At 44.4% G+C, this 13,632-nt stretch overlaps 1 protein-coding gene across 2 annotated transcripts; it reads right to left on the bottom strand.

The window, feature by feature from the left end:
- Positions 1-9,418: 9,418 nt before the first annotated feature.
- Positions 9,419-12,651, bottom strand: LOC148378433 (janus kinase and microtubule-interacting protein 3-like). Of its 2 annotated transcripts, none has more exons than XR_015855880.1 (6): positions 12,538-12,651; positions 11,190-12,306; positions 11,035-11,105; positions 10,794-10,898; positions 10,052-10,649; positions 9,419-9,965 (listed from the first exon to the last, which is right to left on the bottom strand). XR_015855880.1 is itself a non-coding variant. In XM_088367907.1 (6 exons), the coding sequence occupies exons 4-6, from the start codon at positions 10,404-10,406 to the stop codon at positions 9,840-9,842; spliced, it is 258 nt and encodes an 85-aa protein (XP_088224033.1). In that variant the 5' UTR covers positions 10,407-10,649; positions 10,794-10,898; positions 11,035-12,306; positions 12,538-12,651; the 3' UTR covers positions 9,419-9,839. The 2 variants fall into 2 exon arrangements, 1 of the variants encoding a protein (XP_088224033.1); XM_088367907.1 differs by having other exon boundaries at positions 10,052-10,114; positions 10,338-10,649; positions 11,035-12,306.
- Positions 12,652-13,632: the final 981 nt, after the last annotated feature.

Here is a 13,632-nt window from a genome sequence, read left to right as displayed (position 1 = left end):
CATAATGTTCAGTGCGGCATAATGTTGTTCAGTGCGGCATGGTGTTGTTCAGTGCGGGATGGTGTTGTTCAGTGCAGGATGGTGTTGTTCAGTGCGGCATGGTGTTCAGTGCGGGATGGTGTCTTTCAGTGCGGCATGGTGTCGTTCAGTGCGGCATGGTGTCTTTCAGTGCGGCATGGTGTCGTTCAGTGAGGCATGGTGTTGTTCAGTGCGGCATGGTGTTGTTTAGTGCGGCATGGTGTTGTTCAGTGCGGGATGGTGTTGTTCAGTGTGGCATGGTGTTCAGTGCGGCATGGTGTTGTTCAGTGCGGTATCGTGTTGTTCAGTGCGGTATCGTGTTTCTCAGTGCGGTATCGTGTTGTTCAGTGCAGTATCGTTGTGTTGTTCGTATTGTGTTTAACACTTAGCCTCTAACACTTAGCCTCTAACACTTAGCCTCTAGCATCTAGAAGGTAAATAAATAGGAAGGAAGGACTCACCGGTGACGTCTTCGCCCACGTCCAAGCGTTGTACTTTGTATTTTCATCCTTCTGACAGTGGAAAACATAGCCAACAAACACCGTGGAACCTAAACGAATGAAAGAAAACTATCATTTGGCCACAACCAACATTCACAGATACAACACAATGTGACGTGCGGGGTTGAGGTTAAAGGTTGAGTGAAGGGCCCTCGTTTTAAACTACTTTTTTGAAAAGGATTGGGAACAAGTAAGACGTATTTAATTTATTTAATGGGAAGTAGTAAGAGCTATTGAATTTAATCTATGTATTATATTCTATTGTATTGTATTCTGTTGTATTCTTTTGGATTGTATTCACACTAACCCCACTAAAACTTCAGCCCACAAAAACTCGCCTCTGGCGCGTAGCCTCTGGCACTTAGCCTCTAACACTTAGCCTTTAACACTTAGCCTTTAACACTTAGCCTTTAACACTTAGCCTTTAACACTTAGCCTAGAAGGTGAATAAATAGGGTTAAAGGTTGAGTGAAGGGACCTCGTTTTAAACTACTTTTTTGTAAAGGAGTGGGAACAAGTAAGACGTATTTAATTTATTTAATGGGAAGTAGTAAGACTTATTAAATTTATTTAATCTACTTTTCTTCCCAGGCAAAATTTAATGTGCTGCAATTCCAAATTTCCAAAGTGAATGAAGGAATGAAGTCCTTTAAATTATGATTTTGTATAAATACTAGGCATTAACACAAAATCGACGGCACAAAATGGGCAGACTTTACTTGTTTGAAAAGGACTGGTTACAAGACAGACTTTTTTAATTTATTTAATGGGAAGAAGACTTATTTAGTTTAATTGATCTATTTTTGTTCCCTGGCAAAATTCGATTTGCTGCAATTCCAAATTTCCAAAGTGAATGAAGGAAAGAAGTCGTTTAAATTATGATTTTGTTTAAATACTAGGCATAGACACAAAATCTACGGCACAAAATGGGCAGACTTTACTTGTTTGAAGAGGACTGGTTACAAGACAGACTTTTCTGATTTATTTAATGGGAAGAAGACTTATTTAGTTTATTTAATCTATTTTTGTTCCCTGGCAAAATTGGATTTGCTGAAATTGTATTTTGCCAAATCTTGCCTTGAGACCTGATAGGAAGTATTAAACGCTTAGTTAAATCAATACAAGTTGGTAATAAGAGCGAGTAATGTTGGTTGAACCGATGAATGAAGGTTGAAAGCAATTTAAATTATGACTTTGTATAAATACTAGATATTAACAGAACATCTACTGCGCGAAATGGGCAGAGTTTACTTGTTTGAGAAGGAGTGGCTTATTCAAAACTAAGATTTATTTAATCTGTTTGTTCCCAGGCAAAATTGGATGTGATGCAATTCCAAATTTCACCACATGATGGTGCCCAATTTTGACTTCATAGGACATATTAAACACTTAGCTTGTTATTATGTTCAAGGTAATCAGATTTGTTTATTATTCTAATGGCCTCTTCAAAACTATTCTGGATTACTACTTTGGATCTATTCTACATTACTTGGCAACAACATACTCTGTAACAGATTAGGCAGTATAATCATATCTGTTAACTTGAGAGTGCCCACACTCAATCTACTTATCGTGATGTGTTAAATCAATTACTGTTAGACATTATTTGTCTGATAATCTACCAAATCTTTGAATTGAAGAATTTGTGATTTAATTAATAGCTTGTTGTTATGTTAAGGGTAATCAGACTTGTATATAATTCTAATGGCCTTCTTTTGAAAACTATTCTGAATTACAACTTTGGATCTTATATTACTTTGCAACAATCTACTCCGTGACAGATTAGGCAGTATAATCACATATGTTAACTTCAGTGCCCACACTGTATTTATTTATGGTTATTTGTTAAATCAAGTACTGTTAGACATGAAATAGGAAGTGTTTAACATAAATGTTATGGCTACTCACCATTGTAGCTCGCTCCTGGTCAATGATACGAGCCTCTTCTTGCAGTGGAAAACTTGCAGCCAACAAACACCGTGGAACCTAAAGGAATGAAATTAAACATTAACATTTCGCCTCGACCAATTTTCACACGTACAACGCAACGCGGCTACACTTCTGCTATTACAAACGTAAATCTCCTTAAACACAATGAGTGTTACTTACCGTGTACGCTCTAGACGGTCCAGTTGCAAGCAGAAAATAAAGATATTTCTGTTGATAATCGTCGCTGCTCAGTGGCTCACGGCCATCGCGCCAACAGATTTGAATTTTGGCGGAGGTTCGGGCAATTACGTCATATCCACGGCACATGACTGCGACGTAATACCCGCTTATCTGAAACGGCAGTTAAAAGTAGAGTTACATCAAGTTTTCTTGGAACCTAAACGAATGAAAGAAAACTATCATTTGGCCACAACCAACATTCACAGATACAACACAACGTGCGGGGTTGGGGTTAAAGATTGAGTGAAGGGCCCTCGTTTTAAACTACTGTTTTGAAAAGGAGTGGGAACAAGTAAGACGTATTTAATTTATTTAATGGGAAGTAGTAAGACTTATTAAATTTATTTAATCTACTTTTCTTCCCAGGCAAAATTTGATGTGCTGCAATTCCAAATTTCCAAAGTGAATGAAGGAATGAAGTCCTTTAAATTATGATTTTGTATAAATACTAGGCATTAACACAAAATCGACGGCACAAAATGGGCAGACTTTACTTGTTTGAAAAGGACTGGTTACAAGACAGACTTTTTTAATTTATTTAATGGGAAGAAGACTTATTTAGTTTAATTGATCTATTTTTGTTCCCTGCCAAAATTCGATTTGCTGCAATTCCAAATTTCCAAAGTGAATGAAGGAAAGAAGTCGTTTAAATTATGATTTTGTTTAAATACTAGGCATAGACACAAAATCTACGGCACAAAATGGGCAGACTTTACTTGTTTGAAGAGGACTGGTTACAAGACAGACTTTTCTGATTTATTTAATGGGAAGAGGACTTATTTAGTTTATTTAATCTATTTTTGTTCCCTGGCAAAATTGGATTTGCTGAAATTGTATTTTGCCAAATCTCGATTTGAGACCTGATAGGAAGTATTAAACGCTTAGTTAAATCAATACAAGTTGGTAATAAGAGCGAGTAATGTTGGTTGAACCGATGAATGAAGGTTGAAAGCAATTTAAATTATGACTTTGTATAAATACTAGATATTAACAGAACATCTACTGCGCAAAATGGGCAGAGTTTACTTGTTTGAGAAGGAGTGGCTTATTCAAAACTAAGATTTATGTAATCTGTTTGTTCCCAGGCAAAATTGGATGTGATGCAATTCCAAATTTCACCACATGATGGTGCCCAATTTTGACTTCATAGGACATATTAAACACTTAGCTTGTTATTATGTTCAAGGTAATCAGATTTGTTTATCATTCTAATGGCCTCTTCAAAACTATTCTGGATTACTACTTTGGATCTATTCTACATTACTTGGCAACAACATACTCTGTAACAGATTAGGCAGTATAATCACATATGTTAACTTGAGAGTGCCCACACTCAATCTACTTATCGTGATGTGTTAAATCAATTACTGTTAGACATTATTTGTCTGATAATCTACCAAATCTTTGAATTGAAGAATTTGTGATTTAATTAATAGCTTGTTCAGGGTAATCAGACTTGTATATAATTCTAATGGCCTTCTTTTGAAAACTATTCTGAATTACAACTTTGGATCTTATATTACTTTGCAACAATCTACTCCGTGACAGATTAGGCAGTATAATCACATATGTTAACTTCAGTGCCCACACTGTATTTATTTATGGTTATTTGTTAAATCAAGTACTGTTAGACATGAAATAGGAAGTGTTTAACATAAATGTTATGGCTACTCACCATTGTAGCTCGCTCCTGGTCAATGATACGAGCCTCTTCTTGCAGTGGAAAACTTGCAGCCAACAAACACCGTGGAACCTAAAGGAATGAAATTAAACATTAACATTTCGCCTCGACCAATTTTCACACGTACAACGCAACGCGGCTACACTTCTGCTATTACAAACGTAAATCTCCTTAAACACAATGAGTGTTACTTACCGTGTACGCTCTAGACGGTCCAGTTGCAAGCAGAAAATAAAGATATTTCTGTTGATAATCGTCGCTGCTCAGTGGCTCACGGCCATCGCGCCAACAGATTTGAATTTTGGCGGAGGTTCGGGCAATTACGTCATATCCGCGGCATTTGACTGCGACGTAATACCCGCTTATCTGAAACGGCAGTTAAAAGTAGAGTTACATCAAGTTTTCTTGGAACCTAAACGAATGAAAGAAAACTATCATTTGGCCACAACCAACATTCACAGATACAACACAACGTGCGGGGTTGAGGTTAAAGATTGAGTGAAGGGCCCTCGTTTTAAACTACTGTTTTGAAAAGGAGTGGGAACAAGTAAGACGTATTTAATTTATTTAATGGGAAGTAGTAAGACTTATTAAATTTATTTAATCTACTTTTCTTCCCAGGCAAAATTTGATGTGCTGCAATTCCAAATTTCCAAAGTGAATGAAGGAATGAAGTCCTTTAAATTATGATTTTGTATAAATACTAGGCATTAACACAAAATCGACGGCACAAAATGGGCAGACTTTACTTGTTTGAAAAGGACTGGTTACAAGACAGACTTTTTTAATTTATTTAATGGGAAGAAGACTTATTTAGTTTAATTGATCTATTTTTGTTCCCTGCCAAAATTCGATTTGCTGCAATTCCAAATTTCCAAAGTGAATGAAGGAAAGAAGTCGTTTAAATTATGATTTTGTTTAAATACTAGGCATAGACACAAAATCTACGGCACAAAATGGGCAGACTTTACTTGTTTGAAGAGGACTGGTTACAAGACAGACTTTTCTGATTTATTTAATGGGAAGAGGACTTATTTAGTTTATTTAATCTATTTTTGTTCCCTGGCAAAATTGGATTTGCTGAAATTGTATTTTGCCAAATCTCGATTTGAGACCTGATAGGAAGTATTAAACGCTTAGTTAAATCAATACAAGTTGGTAATAAGAGCGAGTAATGTTGGTTGAACCGATGAATGAAGGTTGAAAGCAATTTAAATTATGACTTTGTATAAATACTAGATATTAACAGAACATCTACTGCGCAAAATGGGCAGAGTTTACTTGTTTGAGAAGGAGTGGCTTATTCAAAACTAAGATTTATGTAATCTGTTTGTTCCCAGGCAAAATTGGATGTGATGCAATTCCAAATTTCACCACATGATGGTGCCCAATTTTGACTTCATAGGACATATTAAACACTTAGCTTGTTATTATGTTCAAGGTAATCAGATTTGTTTATCATTCTAATGGCCTCTTCAAAACTATTCTGGATTACTACTTTGGATCTATTCTACATTACTTGGCAACAACATACTCTGTAACAGATTAGGCAGTATAATCACATATGTTAACTTGAGAGTGCCCACACTCAATCTACTTATCGTGATGTGTTAAATCAATTACTGTTAGACATTATTTGTCTGATAATCTACCAAATCTTTGAATTGAAGAATTTGTGATTTAATTAATAGCTTGTTCAGGGTAATCAGACTTGTATATAATTCTAATGGCCTTCTTTTGAAAACTATTCTGAATTACAACTTTGGATCTTATATTACTTTGCAACAATCTACTCGGTGACAGATTAGGCAGTATAATCACATATGTTAACTTCAGTGCCCACACTGTATTTATTTATGGTTATTTGTTAAATCAAGTACTGTTAGACATGAAATAGGAAGTGTTTAACATAAATGTTATGGCTACTCACCATTGTAGCTCGCTCCTGGTCAATGATATGAGCCTCTTCTTGCAGTGGAAAACTTGCAGCCAACAAACACCGTGGAACCTAAAGGAATGAAATTAAACATTAACATTTCGCCCGGACCAACATTCACACGTACAACGCAACGCGGCTACACTTCTGCTATTACAAACGTAAATCTCCTTAAACACAACGAGTGTTACTTACCGTGTACGCTCTAGGCAAAATTGGATGTGATGCAATTCCAAATCTATCTGAAACGGCAGTTAAAAGTAGAGTTACATCAAGTTTTCTTTTTTAATCAACACAATCATTTACAACCGTTGACCAGAAAGAATCGTCGAAATTCGACGTCCCCCACAAACGCCACGCTCACTCGCTTTTCAGGGCAACAAAAGTACTTCTTTTTAAAAACGATGAGTTGTACTTACCGTGTACGCTCTGGACGGTCCAGTTGCAAGCAGAAAATAAAAATATTTCTCTTGTTAGTCGTATGTTACCATCCGCTGTGTCTTTGTCAACATCGCCGCCATTTTCCTACTTCCTGCTGCGAGCCACGCCCACGGATTTAAATTTGGGCGGAAGCTCTTTCCATTGGCGTCGTTTTCGCGTATAGCAAATCCGATTGGTTGGGAAGGGGGCACGGTTATGCAGCCGAGGGGTCCTGTGATCGGTGGGATGTAAAGTAGGCGTCGACGTCACGTCCGCGTCACGTGACCACGACGTGGCAGACGTCAAATAGCAACCGCTGTTTTGTTTAGTAGACTTACAGTTGTTATGCATTGACATAATGGCGCACACACCAAATAGATTTAAATAAATTAAATAATTCTCCTGCCCACTCTCTTTTAAACAAGTTAACTCTCCCCGCGGATTTGAATTCCGGCGAAAGTTACGCCCATCGACGTCACGTATGTCACGTGACCACGACGTGGCAGATGTCATATAGCAACCGCTGTTTTGTTTAGTAGATTTACAGTTGTTATGCATTGGCATAATGGTGTGCACTCAAAATAGATTTAAATAAATTAAATATTTCTTCTGCCTACTCCCTTTTAAACAAGTTAACTCTGCCCACGTCCATTGACGTCTTGTCTGCGTCACGTGACCACGACGTAGCGACGTCATATAGTAACCGCTGTTTTGACCAGTAGACTTAGTTATTATGCGTTGACATAATGGCGCACTGGTTAGCATGGCCACCTCTTAAGCATGATGATGCGGGTTCGACGCCTGATCAATGTTAGCATGGAGTGAGCTGAAGTGCATGGCGCTGAAGATTTGAATCTTTGAAATGCGCTGAGGTCTGACATATCAGGCAGAATGGTTTGCCATCACGTTCACCAAAAAATAGAAACTTTCCCACTCTGATTAAAACGTCCTGTGTTCATCTACGTATTTTCGTTTTGCTGTGCATCTTTTCCCTGCCATTTCGAGAGCCCAATTGACACTCATAGTTTAAAGAAATGTGTTTGCCCATCCTACTTTGTGGAATTTCACCACATGCGCTTTTGACCAAAATACCAAATTGAACTCAAGTGAAGCCAACACGCACAACCCCCCCCCCACACACACACACACACAAATGTTGATATGAACATAAAAGAGCCGCATGCGGTTCGGGAGTTGCGGCTTGGCCAAACCTGTACTATACAACTTTATTTGTATAAAATTTTCACAACAGCTGTCACACAAACAAAGCGGGAAAAACCGAAGACGTGCGTGTTCCGCCCACGCTGGATTTATTTGCACCTTTGAAAAGACACCGTATTGCCGCAGATGTGGCAAAGAGTACTTTTGGGCATCTGAGACGGAAGGATGTCCAAAGCATCACGTCACCTGCTCTGGTAGGTATGGTGGTGGGACGTTGAGGTCAACCGCTTTGGGGTTGGCTGACTCTTTGATCGCAGGATGCCACACACTTGAAGACAGAAGCAGAAAAGCAGAGCTAAATGCAAAATGTACTCACGGGTGACTCCAATTTTTTTCCCCCCTGAAGAAACAGCTGGACGGGTGGCCCCGGCTGGCCAGTGGGACTCTTGTTATTCTGACCCTTTTTAGTGCGCGTTTGGGGCAACAACCGTTTTTTGTGGCGCTCTCTTCTGGTTCAAAAGTGCCCTGCATGTGAATTTGCTTTTCCTGCCTTCTGATTGGATGAGCGCCGGTGTGACGCGGTGCCTCTGTCACCGTGGCGGGGGGTATACGTTGGCATCGGAGCGTCTGCCAACGTCTGAGACCGGCTGGCAGTGTATCGGAGGTGTCGAGTGCGGTGCCGCTGGAGCTCACTCACCAGCTGGTGTTAGGGCCACAGAATGAAGGCCAAGGAGAAGAATAGAAAGAGAAACAGAAACTTCTCCTCCAATTGTTTGATTTGTCTCTTCTGAGCTTCGATGAATTCTTTCAGCTCTTTGTTCCTCTAGGACGGACAAATGGAAAGTGGCATTCAAAAGCCAGTAAGCGTGCAAGTAAGTGCCGGGCTGGCTTTGGGCCCTTACCTGTTGCGCGCTGTGCAGCAGATCCATTCTCTCTTGGAGGATGCAAGCGTCGCGCTCCCTCAACTCGCACATCAGGGCTCGCTTCCATTGGTCCACGGCGCTCCTAAGCTCTTCTCTCTGATCCGCCGTCAGCACGTCATTCACGCCAGCGTGGCTGGCTTTTTCGCCGTCCGTGGCGGGGCAGTCCCGCTGCGGTAGCGCCTCGTACAACATGGCCTCCAGCTCCAGGATCCTCTGGGCCGCAATCCTCGTCCATCAGTGGTCCGGCGGGAGATTTGAGGGCGGCTTACCTTATGAGCCTGGTCCATGGAACACTTCCTGAAGTCCAACTCTTCATCCAGGTAGCCCTTCTGCTTGCAGAACATATCCTAGCACAGCTCAAGGTCAGAATTGTTGGGGCACATTGCCGGAGTTCCCCTTGGCTGATGTCGCGTGTCTGTCTACCTTCTCACTTTCAATGTCCAACATCTTCTGTTGAAGTGCTGACTTGGTCACTTTGATGTATTCTAACCACTGAGGAAAGGCTGCTGTCACATAAGCAGAATGCGAGAGCGTGCGTGGACGTGCGCGTTACCTTCTCGGCTAGGGTGAGAAGGGTCCTGGCGTGAATCACGACCACCTGCTCCTCGTTGGTGAGATTCTGCAAGAGCCCAAAGGCACAGCGTCAACAAGCTTCTTTCAGCGCAAAGCCTTCCAAAAGTCACATTTGAGCCGCCGAGTCTCGTGGAGTGCGAACATAAGGAGTTCGACATACACTTACGGCGTTATAGCCCAGGATGTCCAGCTTCTTCATCAGATCACTGATGACGATGTCCGGGGGAAAGGCGCAAGGAGCAATGTAAGGTGTTCTGGGACCTCGGGTTAAGGTTAGGGTTGCGAGGGACGCCTTACCTACGCTCACGCCCTCGGCCTCGCAGTAGATCTGCAAAGGGCTGAGGCCGTCTGGGAAACGGACTTGCAGAAACTTCAAGACGGGGGAGCGCCACTCCCTCTCCTGAAAGGCAGAGGCATGCATCCGTCCGTCCGTCCGTCCGTCCGTCACATCTCTGGCCTCAACACGCTTGTGCGAGTCTTCCCACCTCCAGCTCCAGGATGCGGAACTCAAGCAGTTCGTTTTGGTCTCGGATATCCTGGATGTGCTCTTTCAGACGCGCTTCTTCCGCCTCCATCCGCCTGACCTGAAAAGACAGTCAGACCTCATCTGCGGGGCTCCCCGACAGGTGTGACGCCAAGCGACTCCGCCCAGCGCCTTTCTTTCCGTCACCTTTTCGGCCAACTGCTGATTGCTCTGACGCAGCAGCTGCTTCTCCTCCACCCACTTGACATTCTAGAAGAGACAAACGCGTGGACAGCTTTGGAATGTTGTGTCATTTTCATCCACAAATTCTTTGGTTGACTGGAAAATGACATTTGCTTTTCTCCGCATTTTCCCAGCCACGTTCGGGGGGGGGGGGGGGGGGGGGGTTTGGTCCAGTAATGCCAGACGGATGAGTGACTGAAGAATGTAGCTATTTTGTCTGAGAAAAAGGTGTGCTCATTGATGAGCTTACCTGTCCTTGTTGCTTCAGCGCTGACTCCAGATCTGCTACTCTGCTTTGATAGTGACCCATTTCTACCATCAGCTTTTCTCTGGTCTGAAAGGAGGAGGAGGGAGGCTCCTCCTCCTCCTTTCAGACCAGAGAACACCCGAGGCTGGGTGAGAACGGGGAGGCTGCGACCCGGCCGGGGGTTGCGGGAAGGGGCGCCACCTTGATCTCCTTCTCGGCGTCGTAGTCCCCTTTCGCTGGTCTGGGCTAGCAGAGCGTAGGCTCGTTGCAGCGCTTGATATTCTTGCGTCAGCTGGCGGTAGCGAAGCTCCGCCTCTTCATGCACACACCAATGCAACACAGCACTAGTACCAGAATCAGTCAGACCGGCGACAAAGCACCCGCGACGCAAAGACGAGTCCGATTCCAGGCTGAAGAGGAATGTTTGGTGCCAATACGCTGGCAGAAATGGCGGGCTACCTCTTCGGGTTCCGTGTCGGGGGTTCTGTCGGTGTGAAAAGACAAGGACGATCCGTCCAAGTCCACCAACACGTCTTCGTCGTAGCCGTAAAATGTTTCGATGACCTGCGGGCGCGGAAGCAAACATCTCTCTGAACAAACTGAAGCGACACCTCACGATGAATCGACGAGAGGAACGATAGCGAGAAAAAGGCCATTTCATCTTGCGCAACACCAAGCAGCCGCAAACAAACAGACTCACCTTGCAGGACCTCACGCTTTGTTCCTCCTCAGAGATTCTCGACGTCGGTATCGTAGCAGCAAATCTCTCTCCTGTCGACACAAATAATCCGCCTTTGAGATTCTTTGGATGCAAAGGGAACGAACGGCTCCGGCGCAGAAACAAACGCGACTCACAATGACATTTCTGACATGAGCTCCTGTCTCCAGAGCCTGAAAAACACGTCACCGGCGATGATTGGAGGGACGCTCGTCTTTTCCAAAAGTGACAACTACAGGGTGTGTCAGGGTTTTCCAGATTATCTTTATCGTATCATTGTGTTGCTTTGACTTTGACTGCGACCTGTAATAAATAATATTATTTATCCCTTATTTATCCCTATCGCTTATCCCTTCCTACACAAAGTCGTAAAACACCCCTTGCTATGTTTTGACTAGAGGTCAAGGGCTTCCTCTATTCAATCCACTCTTACACCCACCCTGTTTCTCTTAATTAAAATGCTCGTGCAGGAGCCGAGAGTCAGACTTCATTCGTACAACGGATGGACTCTCCACCTGCAGGTGTCCAAAAGAACTTACTTGTCTCCCGTGTGGTTCTTGCAAAATAAGTTGGAGCGAGCGCAACTCTAACAGGGTGCATTTTGCCACTAGCTGCCTACGGACAATGACGTCGCGCTCGCGGCTCATGGTTGACGGGCTGAGCAGCCGGGCAAGTCCGTCGTTTTCAGCGCACAGCGAGTGGCAAAGGCGCTGACAAAACGGGAGCTTTGAGCTGCTGAAAACGGCAAAACAAGTCTAAAGCGTGTTCAAACGCGTGCGCACAATGCTCCTGCTTGAAAGGTCGGAATTTAAGGGGCCAATTTTTTGGATGGCGGCCGCCGGCCAAGCTTTGGACGGAAAAGGTTTCCTGGCGACAGCGAGCGAGCGCGGCGCTGCCGTACGTGCACCGAGTCGCCTGCCTGAAGACCTTGGACAAGTCGTCGATGATGTGCCGCTGCTCCACAACTTGAAGGAACTCCATTTCACCGTCCTGCTGGCCGCAACCGCGGTCCAGGTCATTGAGCGAACTAGGCCTTCTCTGTGGAACACAAATGCAGTGGACTCTGTTGGCACGCCGCCGTTGTCCGCGTCGACTTACCAAGCTTGCCATCTCCTCGTTCTCCTGGGTGACAAAGCGCACTTTGTTTTCAAGGCGACACAGCACCAGCGAGAGTTCTTCATTCTTCCTGCTCAGGCGTTTGTTTTTGTACAGGAGTGGCAGAAACTGGCTTTCTGTTTCTCTCAGTCGCTTTAGCTGCAAGCATGAAGTGCGGGATGTGAAAGACGCACAACACGCGGGCCAGAACGTATCCATTCCTTTTGCATCGGTTTGAACGGAATCGTGGCTTTGGCTCCCAATAAAAGACATCTACCAGGCAACCGACTCGCCGCGCCGCTCAACTAATAAGCAAGCGCAATGGGTGCCTCGCTGGATGGCGCGCATCAAACGTAGCGCAAACCTTCAAGCGTGCCGTCAATAAATTACCAGTTCATTGCGCTCTTCAGAAAGCAGGGCGTTTCGATCCTCCAGTTTCCTGATGACTGCGCTGAGCTCAGCGATTTTCAGATGAAACCGTCGCGTGTCCCGATCCTCCTGAGACTGAAAACGCCCCGCAACACACAAGCACTCGTTCAAAGTTCAAAACTGTTTTTGTGCTACCTTCCTCCAGCAACGAACTAAGTCATGCGTACTGCAAGTGTGTGATGAGGTGGCTTACGCAATGAAGAGGATTGCTAGTAGCGGCGTTGACCCCACTTCCAGGGTAGTTTAGGCCCGCCCTTTGGGAATCCCTCAGGGCAGCGATCTGCTGCTCGGCAGCCTGAGTCTGCAGCTGAAGGCGGTGGACGTGGCCGGCCCCAGGGCTTCATCCAAAACACTAACCGCTCTGTCTTTCAGCTTGATCTCATCCGTCTGGATGTACAAACGGGGGGCGCTCAGGCAGGCGGGCAAACTCATTTGCCAGAATTGTGACAAAAACAAAGAGAGCAACCAGCCAATTTTGTTCTTGAATCGACTAGAACACCTTTGCTGTGACAAAAGCGAAGCGAGCAACCGGACATTTTCTTCTTGTGAAATAGAATAGAATAGAATGCCTTAGGTGTCATTGCACTGCAGGTATACAACGAAATTGGGAACATAGTCACGCACCGCGCATCTGATCAGTCCTACCAGTCGGCGGATCTCCCTCTCGCAGTCTCTCTTGGTTCGGCTCAGCTCCTCCCGATGCTGGTGATGAGCCGATCGGAGCTCGGCCGCTCGGGACTGCCAGGCCTGCTGGGCCGCTGCCAGGGCTTCTTCCGCGCTCCTGGTGGAGGCGACACCGCTCGGTCTCCCGACACCGCCGCGTCTCCTCCACCTCCGCCAGCAAAGCGCCCCCCCTCCTCACCTGAGCAGACATTGCGCCACACCGGGCCGTTGAGACCGCAACGGAGCGCCGCGACGCTTACTGGGGACAAGCTACACAATACGGTAGCGGCCGCATCGAAGCCCGACGTGGCGTGCGGATAGTCAGACACGGATAGAGCGGATCACCTTGTCCATGGAGCCGTCCCTCAGGCTGAGGACCAAGGCATTCAGTCG

Source organism: Syngnathus floridae, unplaced genomic scaffold (assembly GCF_059516105.1).
Source record: "Syngnathus floridae isolate MCC-2025c unplaced genomic scaffold, RoL_Sflo_1.0 HiC_scaffold_45, whole genome shotgun sequence".
Classification (NCBI taxonomy): Eukaryota; Metazoa; Chordata; class Actinopteri; order Syngnathiformes; family Syngnathidae; genus Syngnathus; species Syngnathus floridae.
The sequence above is the reverse complement of the archived record's forward strand: the minus strand, read 5'-3'. Positions and strand labels throughout refer to the sequence as shown.